General features: G+C 39.2%; 1 protein-coding gene across 5 annotated transcripts; it reads left to right on the forward strand.

Moving 5' to 3' along the window:
- The first annotated feature begins 1,071 nt into the window (after positions 1 to 1,071).
- Positions 1,072 to 21,350, forward strand: LOC146475560 (uncharacterized). Of its 5 annotated transcripts, XM_085115940.1 has the most exons (23): positions 1,074 to 1,242; positions 1,321 to 1,648; positions 1,788 to 1,905; positions 2,041 to 2,119; positions 2,696 to 2,785; positions 4,564 to 4,620; positions 5,096 to 5,159; positions 5,423 to 5,497; positions 6,852 to 6,996; positions 9,041 to 9,113; positions 9,214 to 9,259; positions 9,662 to 9,745; positions 10,127 to 10,242; positions 10,685 to 10,754; positions 11,193 to 11,292; positions 11,859 to 11,974; positions 12,907 to 13,110; positions 14,554 to 14,703; positions 15,354 to 15,566; positions 16,338 to 17,198; positions 17,986 to 18,084; positions 18,608 to 18,682; positions 19,623 to 21,350. In XM_085115940.1, exons 2-23 carry the CDS (start codon positions 1,469 to 1,471, stop codon positions 19,731 to 19,733), a joined length of 3,126 nt encoding a protein of 1,041 aa, XP_084972066.1. In that variant the 5' UTR covers positions 1,074 to 1,242; positions 1,321 to 1,468; the 3' UTR covers positions 19,734 to 21,350. The 5 variants fall into 5 exon arrangements, with proteins under 5 accessions (XP_084972068.1, XP_084972069.1, XP_084972066.1 ...); XM_085115942.1 differs by having other exon boundaries at positions 1,072 to 1,648; positions 12,907 to 13,017; XM_085115943.1 differs by having other exon boundaries at positions 1,073 to 1,648; positions 12,907 to 13,017; positions 14,554 to 14,667.
- Positions 21,351 to 21,648: the final 298 nt, after the last annotated feature.

Raw genomic sequence — 21,648 nt, forward strand, 5'->3', positions numbered from 1 at the left:
AAACGAAACCTTTTTGATTGATTTAATATGACAGGATCAAGGAACAATACTTGAGGGTATTCCAAATTTCCGGAAGAGGGTAATTTTATTGGACAAAAATGCCTGGAGAGGCCCATGTGTATTTTACGGCCTTTTCGAGTGGAAGAAAATCACTGGTCATGTCCTGTGTAAAATACTTTCACATACAACCCAGTGGAGCCGCCGTTATTTCCTTGCGCGCAACTTGCCTTTTTAAAAATTTCATTGGTAAAGACGTAGTCTCCCTCGCAGCCGTTTTTTGGGGGGAGCGTTGCGTGACAGCCCAAAAAACGGCTGCGAGGGAGACTAGTAAAGACGGGGTTAGATCGATTTTTTACGAGCCTGACAGGGGTCCTGAAAGGCAGGAAAAATAAACGAGACATTTTTTACCCAGCTAGAACCAGTGTTTTAATAATAAAAAAAAAATGTCAGCAAACTAGATATTTAGAAACGTTCCAGCCAGTTAACCGTGTAATGTATTCAGTTCCCAGCCAGCTCTATTCCAACCTACAGAGTAGGTTTTTAGTCGAGCGGCCCCATCAGGTTCTCCTGAAGTAGAGTAAAAACTAAAGAAGATTTAAAGATTGAGCCTATGTATTTGCAATCAAGGAATCAGTAAATATATAATATGGGATACACAAAAAAGACTTAAAAGGTTTTTGCGAGCTACCTCCACAACGCTTGCTGGTGTAAGCCATTACGCGCACGAACAATTGTGGCTGAGTATTTAAAACAATTGTAGTTTGATGGCTTTAGCTCCGAAGCTAGTTTGAAATATTCATCGTATTCAAGGCTGCTTATTAAAGGCGTAAAACGATTTGAGATATTTTATCAGAGAAAAGTACTGTCTCCGTACAATCATTAATTAATTCTCATTACCCTAATTGCAGAACATTTATTTCCTCATAATAATCTATCGCGCGCTCAAATGGTGCGTCTCTCATATGAAAGCCTGGAGGTGTCGCGGTATTTTTAGAACTGACCGAGTCCTATTCTGATTGGTTATTCAAACCATGCTTTCATACCGTGTCCAATAGTGTCCAATAAGAAGCCGTGTAATACGCAGAGTTGGCTTTCCTCGAGCTTCGCTTGTATTTCGCGTTGAAAATTGAACAGAAATGTTTACGGTAAAATAAGTCGACCAAGAAAAAACCGTAGCGTTTGTTAAACAGGAATTTTACGGTGTCTGTCAAGTGTCATGCCATAACTGCGGTGTTTACTCGAGTGATTTAGCCAGGTTCTTTTGTCACAGAAGTACACTTGATGAACATCTTGACAAAGTTGTTTGTTTTGCTTTGGCAGTGCTAGCTGTCAGGTGCCGAATTTCTCTTCGGTGGATTTCAAGCTGTTGGCAAAATGACCTGCAATCGTTGAACGGAAGTGATGTCCTTGTTTCACGCAGCGAGAATTGCAATTCTAGACTTTCCTGCCATGTTCTAACAAGTTTATAATGCGCCGATGGGTTGGACTAAAGAGTTGTTTCTCGGTCGAGTGCGAAGGATCTGGAGAGATGGCTGTTTTGGATTTGCGACACTGCAACTTAACTTCAGTGCCTACGGATGTATTCAAAGCCGAACCAAACTTAGAGGAAATTTATTTGGATGCTAATCAGATTCGAGAATTACCAAGGGTACGCACTTAGCGTAATCCGCTGAAGTTTACTTAAGTCGTTCTTTGTTGGCCTTCGCAATTTTGACATCACCGCTCGTTGCAGCTTGTACGTTGCTATTTAAATGTGCTAATTTTCCTTTGTTTTATTTTACCCGCAGGCTTTGTTTGGGTTGCAGAGTTTGCATGTCCTCGGTTTAAGCGATAATGAATTAACTGTTCTTCCATCAGCTGTTTCTAACCTCGCGAATTTGAGAGAAGTTGATATTAGCAAGAACGGTGAGTTAGAATGAACTGAAGTTTGTTTTACGTCTTCGACATCATAGAAATTCAAAATATTCTAGATTAAAACTGTACTTGTTTTATACCTTAAATTTGTATTTTTTGACTTTAAAGTTATTCTCTTTCTCTCAGGTATAATCGATTTACCGGAAAGTGTGAAAAATTGCAAGTCTTTGGAACAGTTCGACGCTAGTGTAAATCCAATTGGCAAGTAAGTTATGGCGAATAAATTTTTATTCACATCTGCCGTTTATAAAATAATGTTTATTTAATACATCCCTTTGTTTTTGTTTTAATTTTTATATCAGGGTGAACATCTTAGAAAAACTTTGTTAATAACTGTTTGCCAGATAGATCAAGTTTCTTAGCATGATACTGTAATTGAGATTTGCAGAAATTCTCCAATAAAATATTTTGAAATATAAATTTCGGTTTAAATATCAATTTCAATTTCATTTCATTATATTCTGAGCCTCAACATTCCAAATGGGCATTGTTCAATTTTAAAAAAAATTCTGGAAATAACCCAATAAATAAATTTATTTATTTAGGTAGGAAGGATAGGGGTGGGGATGGTTGAGGCTAGGGGAGGGAGGCTCCACTCTTTGGGATCCTTTGAGCAAATATGTTATTAGGAAAAAAGGTAGACTGTTCACAGTCCCCTTTTTTCCGTGGGATTTTCGAGACTCTTAGGCTTCGATCAAACTCCCACCATCTTGGTTTGTAATGACGAATGTAACCTGGGAAGAGTGTCTAATTAAACTACTGATCTTTTTATTTTTAATAGAATCCCAGATGGTTTTACACAGCTCTTAAATTTGACCCATGTTTATTTGAATGATGCTTTTTTGGATCGTTTGCCATCAAATTTTGGAAGGTGAGTCTGGTGTGTTAACATCAGCTTGAACTCTCTTAAGGCAGGGGTACACCTGAAAGCCATTTCCGCGCCGCTTAAAATCGGTTTAATGGAAATATCTCGTTCACGTTTCAAGCAATCCAAAAACTCTCTGCTTATCCCGTAAAGCTATCTTGTGGGGTGTTTTGTGAATTTTTAGGTGAATTTTGGGTATATTTGGGAGGAGATAGTTTTTCTAGAAGGATTGGTAAAATCAAGAGAAATAAGAAATATTGAAGATTTAGTGAAGTTTCAAAATCAGAATTTGTAGTTAATAATTAATAGAGGGATACCAAGTTAGTCCACTAGCAACCTGGGGTGCTCTTGCGTGGTTATCAGCTGTCTGTTGGTGTTTTAAAAATCTTTTTTTTTCTTTTATCTCTTCTTTAAACCTCTTAAAATTCTATTCAAATTCACGTTTACCCCCACCTTAACATCTTTGGTTCGTTGTAGGAGGTGAGGGGGTTCTTGTCAGAATTTCTTGCTAAGAATGTGGTGGCTGGTTCTCCAAAACCTTCAGAGCAAAATTAAATTGTCAGTGGTCAGTGTCCGTTCCAAGCCGGGCCCAGTTGCATAAAGCATCTTAGATAAGTAGGAATTTTCTGGAGTTGTTCCCTGCCTTTTGAATGATTTTATTGCCCTATCTTTGTGCTCCTCTTCCTTTGTAAAACGCCTTCAGCCGAGGGATTCTATCTAGTGCTGGAGAAAATCATTGGGAAGGCTGAAAGTGGTTGCAGAAAACTCTCAACTGGACCTTAGGCTCTGAATTGAAATCCATACCGATATTTATACCTGCCCTATCAAAATCATACTTGTCTTAAAATCTTTACCATGTTCAAACTTGCTTCTAAAACACGAACTCTTTTCATACCTGGCTTTTAAAATCCACACCCATTTTCAGACATTGTCTCTAAAATCCATGCCCTTTTCAGAACAGGTCTGTAAACCAGCCATGCTCATTTTCAGACTTTTAGACCAAACAGCTCAAAACCCATATGCCTTGTGCTGACTATACCTACATAAGTTAGGCCTGCTCCAAACATCGTGCTACTGCTGTGCCGAACTTAAATCAATTTGACCCAGGAGTGGCATGGCAGTGGCATGGCAGTGGTTTCAAAAGAATATAGAAAACGACAAAATTAACCCAGAAGACATCAAAATAATTTATGAATTTAGCTTGGCATGGCAATAGCACACCAAGTTGCTCTACTGCTGTGCGGCACGACAGGGCCTGCTGTGCTAAATAGTCGTGCCGAACTTAATTCAGCCTGCCAAACTAAATGGTTTCAAACGTCGGCTACTGCTGTGTTTAAGCTGAATTAAATTCTTGAATTTAGTTCGGCATGGCAGTAGTGCTACGTTTGGAACAGGCCTTATATACATGTAAGGAAGTACCTTAATGCTCGGATCCTTGGCTCTTTATTGTTAAACCAATAAACCTATAGTGTTTTCATGTTGTGTACAGTGTGTTTTAGAGCTTCTATTTCTTGCTTTATTATTATTATTATTATTATTATTATTATTATTATTATTATTATTATTATTATTATTATTACTACTATTATTTTATTTATTTTTAATTTTTTAGCAGGGCTGTTCTGTAAAACCCAGTTTGTGATGAACACACCCTTCCTTAAGATTGTTATCATTCATAATTATTATTATTTAGGATCCCTGAAGCTGTATATTTGTATTTTGCTGTTTCAATTAGCACACACTGATGGGACAAACACATCATTTTCTAAGTTTTTTATTTGTAGGTTATCAAAACTGAAAATCCTTGAACTGAGAGACAATCACTTGAGATCCTTACCAGAGTAAGTTATAAACTCAAAATTCATAATTTGTTCATTTTAGTGTTTCTACGGTCTTTTTAGTGATGCCTAAATATTGTGAGTTGGATAATTCATTGTTTTAATTAATTATTAATTAAGTAATATCCCTTGAGGAAAACAAGACTACTATTTTTCAGTGTAGTATGAAACGAATTATCATTTAAGGAATACAGTCAACCTAGCCTTGTGGATATCTCGCTATTACGGACACTCCGATAATGTGGACAGCAACTAAATCCCTGACAAAAATTAATAATAGATGCTTGAATGAAATAATTTCCCGCTATCACACACTCTCACTATTAAGGACACTAACTTGCAGTCCCGAGGGTGTCCATGATAAAGGGAGTTGACTGTACAAGAAATTGCATTCTCTTTGAAGTGCTGTTCTGTGTACAGACAGAAATTAATGAGTTTTTTACTGACATTAATTAAATAATTTTCTTTTTTTTTTAAGGTCAATGTCTTACTTTACACATCTAGAAAGACTTGATATTGGAAATAATGAATTCCTTGAATTGGTAAGTGACCTAAAAACATTAACTTGGAAAGTCATTTTAATTAATGGCTACTGAAAGAGAATAAAATTGTAAAGTAATATAATATGTGTGATCTGCATGCCATCATCATCGTCTTCTTCCTCACCATCAACATCAATCTTGACATCCTTGTGATCATCCTAATCATCATTATCATCATCAATATCACCATCATTATTTACAAGTCTAAGCTGTTGAAATTTTACCTTTACTTTGTTATCATAAATTTTGTTTTATATTTGTAGCCAACTGTTGTTGGATGTTTGGTGAACCTTAAAGAACTTTGGATGGACAGCAATGGCGTAAGAGAACTTCCTCCAGTAAGTACATGTAAGAATGGGATCATAAGATTTCATTCTCAAACTTGAAAGTTAGAACCACCTTGTACACCACAATAAAGATATTAACCTAATAAGGAGGTACTGCTGTTCACTAGCTTTCATTTGAATGACCATGCACCCTGACAATTTTTTTTCTAAAACTCAAAAGTTAATTGCAATTGCCTTACGTACCATGATAAACAGCAGTACAGGAACATACTATAGCTTTCATTGAATGGTCACAAAAGTAGAGATTGGGTTATTCCAGAAAAAAATCCACACCTCCCCGACGGATGGGATTCTGGAAATTCTCACCGGAGGGGGGGTCAAAGACTCTGGAAATCCAGGCGGGAGGGGGGGTTGAACTTAAGAAAGTCTTCTGCAGGAGTCATTTCGACCGATAGTTCACGCGTTTCGAACGTTTAGTTCGGTGACACTTCAGCGCTCTCAGACCCTGAAAATAATAGAAATATCTTGTTCACATATTTCTCACATAAGATAAATGATAATCTAAGTTCCTTCGCAGGTCCTTTTATAGCAGAAAACACAAACAACAAGATAGTAAAGAACGAGCCATCGCAACAATGTTGCAACGAAGAGTTTGAAACGCCTGACACATTTCTACTCGTACCAGACCCAGCTCACCACTGTTGTGTAATTTCACGTCAGCCATTGCATTCTTAGCGTGGATTCCACTGCGTCAGGCAGAAGAATTTTTTACTTGTGCAAGTAAGGATGCAGAGCTATCAGCTGAAGAAGATAATTCCAAATAATTTTGGTCCAAACATTCCCTCTTCGTCGAAAATACTCGAGAGGAACTTGTAGCCATCTGTACCTCGAAAAAACTTTTGGAAACGTAGTGGCAGTGGTAACCTCTCTGAAGTCCCATCGTCTGTGGCACAGTTGAACAAGCAGCCAGTGCGTTTTTGCGTGTTGTCCATTGGGCACAAAGGATGAACTCGTTCGCTTTTTCGCATTGTTGCTCCTTTCTTTTTTCAGTTCCACGCGATAGAGTATTTAATATTAGCCAAAGCTTTAGAAATTAAAAAAGAACATCTTCTAGACGTGATTGTGCGTATTTAATAAGCCTAATATTTTTTTCCGGAAATCCAGGCGGGAGGGGGGTCTTTTGTTTTGGAAATCCAGACAGGAGGGGGGGTCTTGTGCTTATGGAAATCCAGGTGAGAGGGGGGGTTAAAAAACGACCCCATCCGTCGGGGGGGTGTGGATTTTTTCTGGAATAACCCATTTCATCCCCAGAAGGGGAGAATGTTAAGACCTTACTATTTCAAAGAGTGAAAGTTAGTTTCATAATCATGTTTTTTGTTTCAAATTTGTTTGATTTGTCATCTAGGAAATAGGGCTTCTGCGACAGCTGTTGTTCCTTGATGTCTCCAAAAACAGGCTGGAGCGTCTTCCTCCTGAAATAGAATGCCTTCAGTCCTTGACTGATCTTTATTTATCTGACAATGTGTTGCTTGAATTACTGGATAATATAGGTGAGTGAATGATGTGTACCCCTCCCCAAGTGTCTTTAACCCTCCCCCCCCCCCCCCCCCCCTTCCACTGGATAATAGGGAGCTTAAGCACAGACGTTTGTGAGCCACAGACGGCAACCGGAAGTCGAATGTTTCCTTTTTTGGTGTGATTTTGCTCCTTGCCACACACAGGGAAAGCATTTGTTGATGACTGTGGCTTGATGTTACAAACGCAATGGCGTCAAAACACTCTGAAAAGGGAAAAATTCAATTTCCGGTTGCTGCCCGTGGCTCAACTCAAAATGTCTATGCTTAAGTTCCCTATTGTAGGTGGGTGAAGTGCCCCCCCCCCCCCCCTAAAGTAGGTGTCTTCAAATCTGTTATAAACACCAATGATCCTCCCCCACACTTTGTCAGTAGAAAACATTGGTGAGTGAAGTGTTTGGCAACCCCGTAAGTGAGTGTGTTGATTAAATCTGTTGTTAACACCAACCCTCCTCCTGGAAAGCAGTTTAAAAGAATGCATTTGATAAGAGAAAGTGGAATTTTCTCGTAGTTACTAAAACAAGGAATGACCTAAAATGATCTAAAATGACCTAAAATGATCTAAAATGACCTAACATCATCTAAAATAAATCTGAAATATTCTTAAATGATCTAAATGAAGTGAAACCAAGATAAAATTACAGAATTACAGAACTGAGTGCTTACCAAAGTAAAAGCTGATACCAGGAAGCTGTTGTGAACTACCGGAAAGACAAAAGAAGACTCGAAAAGTGCCGATGGTTGTACGTAAGCCAATTCGATGACAAAGTTGTGTAAACAAACCGCAAAATGAGCGAATCTTTTTTTTTTGGTCAGTCTGGAAGACCCAAAAATATCGCACTGACCAATTTTTTTCGGGTTCGTTTTCCGGTCGCACATTAAAAGCCACGTGACAAGGCTAAATACTTGTGTAAACACTGATAAAACGCTTTTGTAAACAATGTAAAGGCTTATCTGTGCATCAATAGGCCTTATCACGGTTTTCAGTATTTTTTCCCGCGAACTATTTTTAGTAGCAGTTCACGGCTAGTTCGCTATGTAGACAAATGTATGAAAAATTCAAAACACGGCTGAACGCTTTCTGGCACAGTTACGTCCCTCCAATTTTTTTTTCTTAATTCTCTTTCTAGTGCCAAAAGTTTTCAATTCATGAATTTTTCAGAAGCGATGTTTTATCAAAATTATTTGACATCGGATTTCCATACAAACACTGTTTTGTCAAGCCTGTTTGCCTACTCGTCAAAATGGCGTCGAACACTGTGATAAGGCCTATTTCCTTAAATAAACATGCAGTTAACAAGTCAAGGGTAGCACATGAATGAAAGATAACTCTCTCTGTGCCAGTTCCATATAAAATAGCTGCATCAGTCAAAACCGCGTTGCTGGGCGAAACATAGAACTTCGCTTCATACCAATCAAACCGCGTTGCTGGGGAAAAACTAGGCACTTTCTACCAATCAAAACCACGTTGCTGAGCGAAACTTGGAACTTCGCACCAATCAAAACCACGTTGCTGGGGAAAAACTAGACACTTTGCATCAATCAAAGCCGCAGTTGTGATACAGTAATTGTCGGAATTTCCCTGAAGAAGTCTCCGGTAGAGACGAAACGCGTCGGAAATAAACTACAAGAAGTCTTCTGTTGTGCTGCTCACTAGTCTTTGTTATAAAATTAAAAAAATAAAATCATTTTCGATCATTTTAGGTCATTTTAGATCATTCTAGATTCATTTTAGATCATTTACAGTCATTTTAGATCATGTTAGATCATTTTAGGTCATTTTAGATCATTTTAGGTCATTTTAGATCATGTTAGGTCATTTTAGGTCATTCCTTGTTTTAGTAACTACGGAATTTTCTCCAGGTTTATCATCTGGTATGTGAAAATTATGATTGACTAAAATAATGAAAGAAATTTTATTATTTATTTAATAATATTTTCAGGATCAGAAAAACTGGCTACTTTAATGAAATCTAAATATTGTCATTTTAAAGAACCTAGTAAACATTTTGTATTGTAGGTGCCCTTACTAATTTACAGACACTTAAAATTGATGAAAACCATCTGGGAGAACTTCCAGTTAGCATAGGAAGGTAATTTATTTATTTTGCCATTATACGCATTCCATTTGGGAATTCCATTTCACTTTGCATTCTTTTCCATTTGATTATTTCTTCATTTTCAAATTTGTAGATTGTCCAATCTGGAAGAACTGGTAGTCAATCACAATGAATTAGAGGTGATTTGTATTTTATTAATTTGTTTTTACTACAGAACAAATAAAAAATGCCTTGACCTTTCATTGAATTTTTTTCACTTATTGGATAAGAGATAAAAAACATTACGGTAAACCAGAAACAATTAACACTTATTATAAATGGTTTTGGGCTATACATCTCTCAGCTGATTTGTTTTACCTTATGACTAAACATTCTGACAGAATTCAAGATAAAGTTATTGCTGGGGTCATGTTTTATTCCTGTAATCTAGACCAGCTTTTTTTAGACCATACAACTTTGTTGTGAACAACAGTGTCCAGTTACAAACTAAGGTTTTATATACAAAAGGACAGTGTTGTAAGCTTGTTGTATTGTCTAAATCTTGAATTGTGTCTCTGAAATGTTGTTTTTAATGTTTCTAGAGTTTGCCTACTTCTATTGGTTTCTTGAGAAAACTGCGTGTCTTGTACGCTGACGAAAACTTCTTAGAAGCTATTCCTTTAGAGGTATTGAAATAATCATTGTATTCTTGTTTATTCATAAATAAATGTTATATTGTTTTGTAATTTCACAAGGCTGGTGGATCTGATTGAGAGAAGTGCCAAGTTAATCAATACTTATTAATTAATAATGAATTAAGTGCAATGTTCAAGAAAATATCAATACCTCCCCACAGCAGGGATTTTTTTAGACCACTACCCTTCCAATTAAGGTTCACACTTTCCATTAAAATTTTCAGCCTTTGAGACCCCCCCCCCCCCCACCCTCCCCTACCCCTGGAATTTCCAATCCCTTTTGTTGGGGGATAGGAGTGTGCATATTTTCTGGAACAACACAATTTGCATTGCCACAGTTTTGATATTCAAAGATTTTGTTTTGTTTGCCAGTTAGGCAGCTGCACAGCGATGACTGTACTGTCGTTACGTGACAACAGAATTGTGCGGATTCCTGATGATGTTGGTCGCATGCCGAACCTGCAAGTGATAAACCTAGCTTGCAACAGGTGATCATGAGTGTGATTAACATAGTGTTTCTCCATACCTTGTTTCAGTTAGCTCCTATAATTTACTCTGGGAGAATTTGCTTGGTTTCAAATTGTTTGTGTCTGATTCTTATCAATTTACTTCCTGGATTGTTCGGTCTCACTACGTACAATTTGAATGAGATGGAATAATCGTGACAAAGTTGAAGTATCGTGGAGTTATATTTTCTTGGTTTCAAATTGTTTGTGTCTGATTCTTATCAATTTACTTCCTGGATTGTTCGGTCTCACTACGTACAATTTGAATGAGATGGAATAATCGTGACAAAGTTGAAGTATCGTGGAGTTATATTTTCAAGTGACATTTTCCTTGGCGTCGCTGTCGTTGTTGCTTAAGTTCCCTACTCATGTTTGGTATTCTTGGTATTCATTCTAATCATCTGTTTTGCTTCATATTTGACAGATTGGAATGTCTACCATACACGTTTAGAAAACTTACCAATTTAAAAGCTCTGTGGCTCTCAGAGAATCAGGTAATGTCGATTAAATTAACAACTGATTCATGCTGTAATGCTTTACTGAGATTCTCAGATCTGAGTATGATCACAAGATTGCGTTCGAGAATGACTTTCAAATCTACTTTGCATGCCTTAGATAGTCCCTACTTGTTTGTCGTCTGTTGGTAAGCAATGCGAAGGAGTAAGAGTTCTGGGGTAGTAGTGAATTGAAAAATATTGTTTGTTTGTGCTCGTACTCAAATCTAAAGGTCCTAAATATCTTTGGCAATTAAGGCAGCAGGTCCAGTTTGCGCACACCATCAGGGTGCTCAAACAGGCTAACATGTGGCTCTGCTAGCTGTGTTATAAAGTATTTTTTTGGTCTTCTTTGAAAGTAATTTTAATCAATAGCAGGCAGCATTTACTTGGCTATATTATGCATGACTCATCATAGTGATTTCGTTTTCTTTTCAGTCCAAACCAATGGTCCCATTACAGTCTGATTTTGATCATGGAACACAGTCGCATGTGCTGACATGTTACATGTTTCCACAACAGCCTCCTGCTGAAGAAGGTCTGTTCATTTTGACATGCGTCAAATAAGACCAACTAAAAACTCTGTTCATTTTGACATGCCTGCTCTGTACCTTGGTGACATGAGTTTTTAGTTGGTCTTGTTTTCCACAGGTCTGCTTGGAATCAAAATCATGTTGTATAAAACATTTCACTGTAAATTGCTAATGAAAAGTTTCATTCATTACCTTCTTTCAGTCCTCTGTTTTTCCCTCCCCCTCCTCGTTCCCTCCCTCCCTTCCTCCTTCCCTTTTTATCCCTCCCTCCCTCCCATTCTTTGTTCATTTCCTTGCCTTCTTGCTTACACTGTTATCTGTTCCTTTATTTTTGTTCATTGTTTTATTCATTTATTAAGTTCTCCCTTTTTTTTTCTTCCCTTTTCCCCTTTTTTACCATTCTTTTTTTCTTGGTCTGTTAAAAAGAAATTTGTCATGAAAGAGGGGTTCTTTGCCCCTAAAATTATGTTAAAAATTATCATAATGACAATTTAATTTGACTATTGCAAAATACTTACCGGTATTTATTCCTTTATCCATCTCACCTAATTCATGCCTTCATATCTTCCAGTATCATCATCTGAACAACAAAGTGAAGACTCCAGCAGTGTACCTGCCTCTCTTCTGGAAGAACAAATAAGGCAAAGATCTTCAATCGTCTTCAACATTGACGAAGATGACTATTTGGTAAGTTACATTTTTTTGGCTCAAGATGTGGGGTTGACTTTTTCCAGTTTCATAATTTCTTGGTGACAGCTAAACAGTTTGCGGTAGGGTTGATGAATGTGGCACTTGTCGTATGTTAGTCACCAATATCATTTAGTGGAATGTGTAGTTCCAGAAAAAACCCATACCCACCCCATGGAAGGTCATTGGAAATTCCTAAGGGAAAAGTGGTCTTAAAAGTCAGAATTTTAGAAGCAAAGTATGAAGCTAAACTGGAATTTCCTGGGGGGATCGGGGGGTGCAAAACGAAAAACCTTCCATGGGAGGAGTATGGATATTTTCTGGAACCTCACATTATTTGTCCTCAAATGGTTTCTCATGGAGCTAGGATGGTGATAGAGCAAGGGGTTTGGGTGGGCAGGATCATGAAGGAAAATGGCCATGAACCAAATGGGAAAAAAGTGGACAGGAACTGTGACAAAATGCACATCAACTCTTAAAACACCCTTGCCAAAATGTCTTCACCCAACTGCAAGATGACACCAACAGAAAAATTCTAACCCCCCTCCAAAAAAAAGTCCACAATAATTGCTAATTTTAAACCTGTCAAAAGGGTCTTTGTACCTCCCCCTCAGTAGTATACCTGCGTACCTCCCCTTAGGTGCATCGGATTCAGCCTTTACACCCTGATTTTGTCTGTCTTTCTAAAGTCACTAGTAAAGTCAACTCCCTTTATTGCGGTCGCTTTCGGGACCGCGAGGTTAAGTGTCCTTAATAGCGAAAGTCCGTTATAGCGATCAAATGTCTGTAATTTATTTTTGCCGGGGATTTAGCTACTGTCCGTATTATCGGGGTGTCTGTAATAACTAGGTGTCCACAAGGCGAGAGTTGACTGTAGTTCTTATACTGTCCTCAGCCAAGCATTTATTCATAAGTTGAGAATTTTCTTGCAGTCAAGGTTGGCCAGATACCAGTCGCCTTACCCAAAGGATGTGAAGGATCGTGCAATGCAGTATCTGGCAAGTAGACGCCAACAGCAACAACAGCAACAGCAGGATATAGAGGTAACAAAACATGTTTTACCACCTCAGCACCTGTGTCACCAGCAAGAACGGCACCAGCATAAACACTACTACCAGCACAGTCAACAGCACTTGGTGAGGATGCACACACTTCACTTACTAATGCTTTACTAATCACTTAACCCTTTAACCCAAATATCAAAAAACAAATTCTCCCATCTTGTTCCTATACTTTTCTTATTAAAGTACTGGGGAGAAGTCAATAAAATACCAAGAAAATCATGTTGACCTTGGGTGATCATATCCTTAATTCTCATGAGCTCAGCCTGGGTTGAATAAGCATTGATATTACAAGGAGAAATGTGATGCTGATCACTGTTAGGGCTTAAAGGGTTAATGAAACTTAAAATAGCAATCGTTTCCACTTGAACTTCAGAATGGGAAATTGCAGGGTTATCTGCAGCATTCACTATGAATGGAAACAGGTTGAAATTCCGGGGTAATCTTGCTATGGACGTACATTCCATCTACGGGGAAAGGGGGTACTCAGGCTGCCTGAAATAACCTTAGAGTTAAAAATGCCAGGCAGCCTAACCCTGAATACTTTTTATTAATAATTTATTGATGTCTGACCTTAAATAGCATTACTTTTTTTCTTATATTTTTTTTTCAATAAAAACAGTCAGGTTCTAGATGCATGGTCAACATACTGTACGAAATTTGGAAATTCCACCATTGTCTCCACCCCTACAATTGGAGTGGTGTGTGGAAAAAGTCTCTAAAGCTGCCGTTACACGTGTAAACTTTTAGCTGAAACTTGTGTGCAATGGCGCTGCGAAACAAGTTTCAGCAGGAGTTGCACAGTGTAAAATGGTATGCTTGGTGAAACTTTTTCGAACTTCCGTTGCGAGACAAGTTTCACAAAGAGTAGAAACATTTTCTACTTCTGCAACGGCTTGTAACAGTCGCAGTGTTGATAAAACAAGAGTTTCACCGTGTAACACCACTTCATAAAACTGGTCTTGTTCGCTGTTGCACACAAGTTTCCTCTAAAAGTTTCAATGTGTAACGGTGGCTTAAGTGACTCTTGATCTCACATTAAAATCTCCCCCTTTTTACAAGGAAATGCAAGGTAATTTGGAAGGAGAATCTAACAGTTTGTCAGAAGTCACTCAGGCCTATGTTCCAGGCACCCCTACAATTTCTGTGGATAATGACTAAAAAGTACAACAATATATTTGGATCAGGTGTGCAAATGCTGCAATTACAGCATGTCCATCAACTAACATGTAATTTGTGCCTGTACTTTATCTATGTTATTGTGTGGTTCTAGAAAATATCTGTACCTCCCTACGGAAGGTTTTATGATTTGAACCCTCCCTCCCCACTGGAATTTCCAGTTTAGCTTTGTACTTTCCTTTAAAAAAATTTGGCTTTTTCAGACCCCCCCCCCACTCAAAATTTCCAAGGACCTTCCTTGAGGTGGGTATGGATATTTTCTGTAACTGCACATTGAACCTTTACTGCTATTGGTGTAAGTCTGTCTTGACCAGTTTCCTCAACAAAATTCTACCTCAGCCTCCAGAATCAGCCCATAGACAAAACCAAACACAATCCAATTCAGAGCCAGTGGCTGTAGTTGTGCATTCAGTGGAACGCAATCATCAATCAGAGCTGCTAAGGACACAAGAGGTGCGTACGGTTGAGGTGCCCTGGTATGAGGAGCAGGTTGGTGCCTGTGTGTTTTCCTCAGATGACAGAGAAATAGCCTTAAGTTTGTTTTCTCTGTGCTATTGTTGAGTTTGCCTGTTTAGACTGCTTTCTTGAGTACAGTATTTACTGGAATGGAATCTGGCAACAGAGGGTGCAAACAAATTGAGGGCTTGGGTGGGTCAGTTTTACTCTCCATGGCAACAGTATTCGTAAGGTGTTCGTGATTTGCAATTGAAGGGCTGAGCGGTATAACTGCATCATGTCAAATTTACTCTGATGTTTCGTTTCACTCAGAATTGCATGGAATTTAAAACTTGAAAAAAGTTGGCCAATTGTTTTCATGTTCTTCCTGTATGTTGTAGAGAAGTCGCTAGAAATTGATAATTTGTAGTTTGTTCTTCTTCTGAGGAATCTTTAATATTTTCTTCCCAGCACTCTAAGAGCAATTTCAGGTGAGAAAAAAGGTTCTTTGTCAAATGTTTGAGCTGCAGTTTTCACCAAACGACAGAAAAATCGCCAAGAAAGTGCACCTTTTACTAACCATGATATGTGCCTCTATCAAATCATAACTTTTAAATTATTAAATTTTTGTTAAATTATCATGATACCATCAAGCTCGTTTTCTATTTAAATCATTCAGAAACTTTGTTACAATCATTTTGCAGGCTCCTCAACTTCCGAATCAAGGTCCAGAGTGCAGGGACCAACCAGTAGTAGTTGTTCACCCATTGAACAGTAATCAGAGGGTAATATCAAATGGTATCACCCAGCAGGGTAATACAAGGAGTGTGCTAAGAGAACAATCTGTTGAACCACAGCCTGTGACTAGAACACAAGTGGCAACTGTGAGGAGTATACCTGGGGACCGGCTTATTGGGGTAACTATATAATAATTAACAATTATTCCACGAGCATGCGTTGGATATAGATGATAGACAGCCATCAAGGTGCTTAGCGCCGAGTTGGCTACAATCATTTCATATCCCACAAGTGAAGTGGAAGAATTGTTTTATTAATAGCAATCAAGAAATATTGCTAGATCTTGCTGATTTCGCTTTGCAAGAACTTCCAGAAGACAATTAAATGGTCACTTTTTCTCGGGCATGGTATAATGGCACATATACCATGGCCCGTTAAGCCAATCAAATCCCTGTAATTGCATTATACAACGATCCAGTTTTTAATGATGTGGGTTATCTGCAGTTGCAATAATAAATGACTTTTCCTCTGGTTAAGGTAGTGGGCATCTCTCAACTCCGATCGGCTATGGAGATGTGCCGCTCGTGGACAGCACAGCTTAAGGTGGCCAATTTACCTTGCCAACTCAAATAATAAGACCAGACATTCACTAACTTTTACAGTTTCTATTGTGACAAGAAAGTCTGATTTGATAGTGGCCGTCATTCAAGTATTGTCATCAAAATACGTATTCTCCTTAGCCTCACCGTATATTTTTAATATCAGTTAGGAGAATTTGATTATCCAAGGATGGGCTCCTATTATGCATCAGTATTCTTCGTTGATCAATTCGTGTATTCTCACAATGAGCATGCTTGACTTTGTGTTGACATTCGACTAAGAGAGAATAATACATTCGGTTAATGTCAAGAAATTGAACGCTGATCACAGTCTTTTTACTGCTGTTTCAGGGACAAGCGCCTGTTCCAGAGGAACCAGCCGCTCGGATCCCCCCTGTGTATCATCCTCCCCCTCCCTATTCCCCACGGGAAAACAGAACACCCCCTGCCCCACCCTCTGAAGCCAATAGCAGACAGTCATTGGAATCACGACACTCGTTCCGTGAAGAAGTTCCAAGCTCCTTATCTTCGCATCCTGGGCGTGCAGGTGTGGAAAGACTGTGGAGTCGTTCCACAGGAACACCAGAGACTGGGCAACTGGGTGACATGTTCTCTTTTAACGAGGAAGAGCCTAGTTTTCTTCAAGGTCCCTTGAGACCACCGTCTTATTACGAGGCTACGAACCAGTCTGATGGGATAGCTGGTCTTGGAAATGTGGTCCATCATATATGGTCCACTACACAAGATGGAGTGCTGGACACTGCAGCTGTTACAGATGGTCCTCATGGGAAACAAATGTCACCCCCTCCACAGTACTCAGTTCAACCGGAAGTTGCCAATGAAATTCCGGTTCGCTCAATTTTACCGGAACCGGAAGTTCCACCAAACGCTGGCAGACAACCAGTCGCGCACGTTAGACCGGAAATTAACGCTTCACAAAGACTTGAAATTTCACAAGAAGATGCGCAGAGATTTGAAAATAGAGTGCGGCAGCTTCAGCGCGAAAGAGCTATGGAACGAGGAGAAACGGCAGTCGATGGAACACAAGGAAATGTCGGAGATAATCGGCGACCTCAGCATGTTGCGCCGGCAGCTCGCGTCGGATTTCAGAGGACAAGGAGCAACTCAACAGAATCGCGCACTTCTCAACTATCCGTACAATCATCACAAGATGATGGGGAACCATTGGATAATGATCCGTCCATAGAATTGGTGAGATGATTTATATAGACCACTTGGGAAAAGAATGGAAGCTAGGAGTGAGAGCGCGTTAAACTATGGGATCGTTAGTGTTAAGGGGAGAGGGCGGGGGGGGGGGGTAGGGGGCCCATTAGTGCACTTCCTCTTGATCAGCGGAAATAAATCGGCACTTGTTTGATCGGTAAAAAAATTACAAATTCTAAAGTGTTTCTTGGTGGCACGATTTGGTTTTGGCCGTTTACTATGTGGTAAACGTCCACGCAACACTTTGCGAAGCGCTAAAATCCCTCGTGCTTTTTTTGTTTTGAGCTTAAATTCTTCGCAATATTTCGCGTTAGTACGAACCATTTTCTTATATTTCGAAACAAACAAGCGGTTTGGTACGGATATTGTGCATGGAAGTTTGTATGTTAAACCTTGGGCCAATGTAATAAAACTTTTACACTGTCTTGTAATTTACTAACTAGACCCTTCCTTTCACTTGCTATCACAAGAAAGAACACAATAAATAGTTAAAAAGGGAGTCATCATTAAAGACGACTTCTAACAATGTTTGTAGAAATATTTTCCTGTATAATTGTGTAATAGACCATTTCCGAGTTGCTGCGAACCTCATTATGCTAAGTGCAAAGCTTTCAAAATGGAAATTTTGCATTTATCCTCACTTTCATAATGAGGTTCAAAGCAACTCGGAATGGCCTATTTCACAGTTTGTTAGCTAAAATTGTAAGAGTTTTATTAAATTGACCCTGCTTACAGGAAAATTAACTTGTTCTTTTTCGTTGTTATGATCGAATAGCTTCACGTGGAAGTTTACAAGAATCCTAACCTCGGATTCAGCATCGCAGGTGGAGTTGATTCCTCAGCTTCCAATCCCTTTCACCCTAATGACAACAAGGTTTGTGATAAGTGAAACGATATTATGGTGTCATATACTTTGTGTAAGCCTCCTCAGTCCTATAAACCAGGCCCTGGTACATTCCTATACCCAATAGAAGCAGAGAGACAATGTGGATTGAAGTTGCTTGGTTGAGAAACAGCAAGAAAGTAACAGAAGTGGAGACAGCCTGTTCCAGCCTCGTAAGATAGTGAGGCCGGTGAACGGCTTAAGTCAATATCCGTATGTTTTATTTTCGCGTTAGCCGTTCGCCGGTTATTCGCTTAATTTATTTTTGTTTACCACGTGACCATGCTCCCACCAATAGCGTAGCTCCACTGCTCACTATAAAAAGAAAACACTAACTGAGAGCCTGGAACAGGCTATGGTTAGTGGAGATGAATCTCGATGCGGTAACTTCATGGCAAACATTTGATACGCTAGCTACTTATTTACCACGCCGCCGTTAATATACTGGTTCACCTATCAAACCATTTTGGTTTGTTTTAATGATATTTAATCGCTAATGTGTTTCTCCACATAGAGTATATATGTGACAAAAGTTCAGCGGGATGGACCCGCATCATACGGACTTGTCCCTGGAGACAGAATTCTGGAGGTGGGTAAAGTTTCACGAATGCCTACGAAAACTTATAATATAGCCTGGAGGTTGCTTGCACTCTGGTTGGCTAAATGACATTGTTTATCAGAGTATAACCAGGTATAAATCACTAGCGAAAAACGTTCTTGTTCTCTACTGAGTTCTCTGTTTTTAGTTGGGAGAAAGCACGTACCACGTTTTCGATACTGCAGGAATTTTTCATAAAATCAAACAAACCAACAAGCGCGGAAAATAAAAAAAATCTCTTTCAAGCGCGGAAAAACATGTACCCAGTGGGACCTACCCAGTGCCAAGCGCGGGAAAACATGCAACCGGTGCCAAACGCGGGAAAACACAACCGGTGTCAAGCGCGGGAAAACATGAAACCGGTGCCAAGCGCGGGAAAACGTGAAACCGGTGCCAAACGCGGGAAAACGAGAAACCGGTGTCAAGCTCGGGAAAACATAAAACCGGTGCCAAGCGCGGGAAAACGTGAAACCGGTGCCAAACGTGGGAAAACACCAAACCGGTGCCAAACGTGGGAAAACGTGAAACCGAGGCCAAGCGCGGGAAAACAGGAGACCGGTGCCAAACGCTGGAAAACATGCGAAAAAAAATGTAACCGGTGCCAAACGCGGGAAAACATGTTGGTAACTATTGCCAAATGTAGGAGTGACTGTGGAAGTAGGAAACATGTAATCGGTGTCAAGCGCGGGAAAACATGTCACATTCTCACAGAGAAAGAAAACAAGTACCGCGGGAAAACATGTAACCTTCGCCAAACCCGAGGGAACATGTTATTTGTACTAAACGAGAGGAAGTATGTGTAACCTTTGCTAAACGCGGGAAAACATGTAAATGTACTAAACAAGGGGAAATATGTGTAACCGAAGGCAAACGCTGTTGTCGTATATTACATTTTAATTTTGTTATTGTTTTTTTTTTTTTTTTTTTTCAGGTAAATGGAATCAATCTCAGACGTGTCACTCACGGCAAAGCTGTGTTATTTTTAAAGCACAACCAAGTGGTGAATTTACTAATTGCAAGGAAGAAGGAACAGCCTTCCTGACATAGACGTTTAGACGCGTCGAAGCAACCCTTTGTTCTCGGATGTTACTACAGACAAGAACCGCACAAAATACCACTGCGCTGCGACTAAGAGCTTTTATTAAGCAAAATACGCGGCTGTTTCCCAGGCCTGACGGATTGAACGCGGCGAGTAAAATGAGGCCTAGGAACAAGGCAAGCGACTGGCAAAGTTACGCAGAGAGAAAGTATCACGGAGATTTGGTGTCATTTTAAGAATTCAAAGGCGTTGAAAAATAACGATCCAGTTTTGTTATAAATAACCATCCAGTGTACTAGAAGTCTTTAGTCATTGTTGGGCTTGGTCGCGATGGATTGCAACTTAAAAACATTTAGGCTAACCTGTTTCAAGTTGTCGCATTTTAGTTTTAAAAATGCGGTAGAACAGAGCCGTGAGTTGTCTCTTTCAAGAATTCAGCTGATTTCTTTTTCACGGCGTTCCAGAATTTTTTTGTAACTAAGTGAAGGTATTGTTCAATACCGTTTTCGCCAAAACGGGTCACGAGTCCCGTGACACTTCACCTTTAAGGGCATGCACTGTTACACTAGGAAATTTTTCTTGCAACTTGTCTCGCAATTTCATTGCGTCGTTGTCGCACAAATTGCACGATCGTTGCCAAGGGTAACATGCTCTAAAATGAACTGTCTTACGACTTTTTTGTAGCAGTCATCGTTGTACGAAGTAGAACCGACTTCTACTTCTCGTAACAATTGCAGCGCCAAAAAAATGCAAGACTTGTTAATTTCAGAGCATATTACACTAGGTAACGATTCGTGCAACTTGTGTCGGAACAAAATTGCGAGGCAAGTTGCAAGAAAAATTGCCTAGTATAACTGTCTTAATTATTGTCAGAGTTGGTTTGTGTTGTTGCAGCGAAACATTAAAAGCCAATTCCGCCGCAGCTAACAGATGAGCTTTTGTCAAACAGGATATGTTTCTGAAAATATTACGAGCTTCTGTGGCCTACTGAACGATGTGTAACGTGCGGCAATATTTCAGAGATGTTTTGTAAATGGTATGCGTTGTTGCACCAAATTTTTAAACTCACTGACCCTTAATAAGGTTTCTTATTGTTTAGATAACCCTGCAAAAGCAGTCCGAAGTATTTAAAAGTCCTTTAGATTTGCGAAAATGATCTTTAGAAAACGTGCGCTTTGATTGGTTGAAAGCCGCGTTTCTTTATTTAAGAGACGTGTAAATTTTCGATACGATAAATAGACGGTTTTCAATTGAGTGTCCAAAGAAATTAGCCTTTGTTTTGGTTTTGCTTTACTTCGATCTGTGATTAGTTATCAAAACTCGCTCTCATTTATTAAGCAATGAAAAGCAAAACCAACCGTGTCTTGCTCGCACGGGGTTTCCTGTGCTTGACGCTGCGGGCTACATGAATTTCCTTCGAATTATGATAGGTTCTTTGCGCTGTTCAAGTCAATCATGACTGCTCGGGGTTTGGTGTTACGACACTCGATTGAAAACCGCCCTATTAAGAGAGGATATACCAATTTGTACATGGTTCTATAGAATTTAATAAAAGAAACACTCGTAGACGTGTAAAAGACCTCGAAACTGCAATGAAATACACTTTTAGACGAGATCGAAGAGTTTATACTTGTGTTAAATGTTATTATTCCCTGTGCCAAACAATACAGAAAATAGCGAAAATAAATAATGTTAAGTGGCATCCTCGGAGGCCCAGGGGCAGAAAAACATATGCCCCTGGGTCTTCGAGGTGGTTAAATGGCAGCTAAGAACATCATTAGGATAAATGAACATTACTACCTCGTGAACGATATGTAAGTCGATTTTAAAGTAGACATTTGGTTTTAGAAACACGGCAATTTTACACTAGAACAATCGAAGCAAAGGAAGTATTAAAAATAAATGGCCTAAATTTTGG

Source organism: Pavona decussata, unplaced genomic scaffold (assembly GCF_977016875.1).
Source record: "Pavona decussata unplaced genomic scaffold, jaPavDecu1.1 SCAFFOLD_84, whole genome shotgun sequence".
NCBI lineage: Eukaryota > Metazoa > Cnidaria > Anthozoa > Scleractinia > Agariciidae > Pavona > Pavona decussata.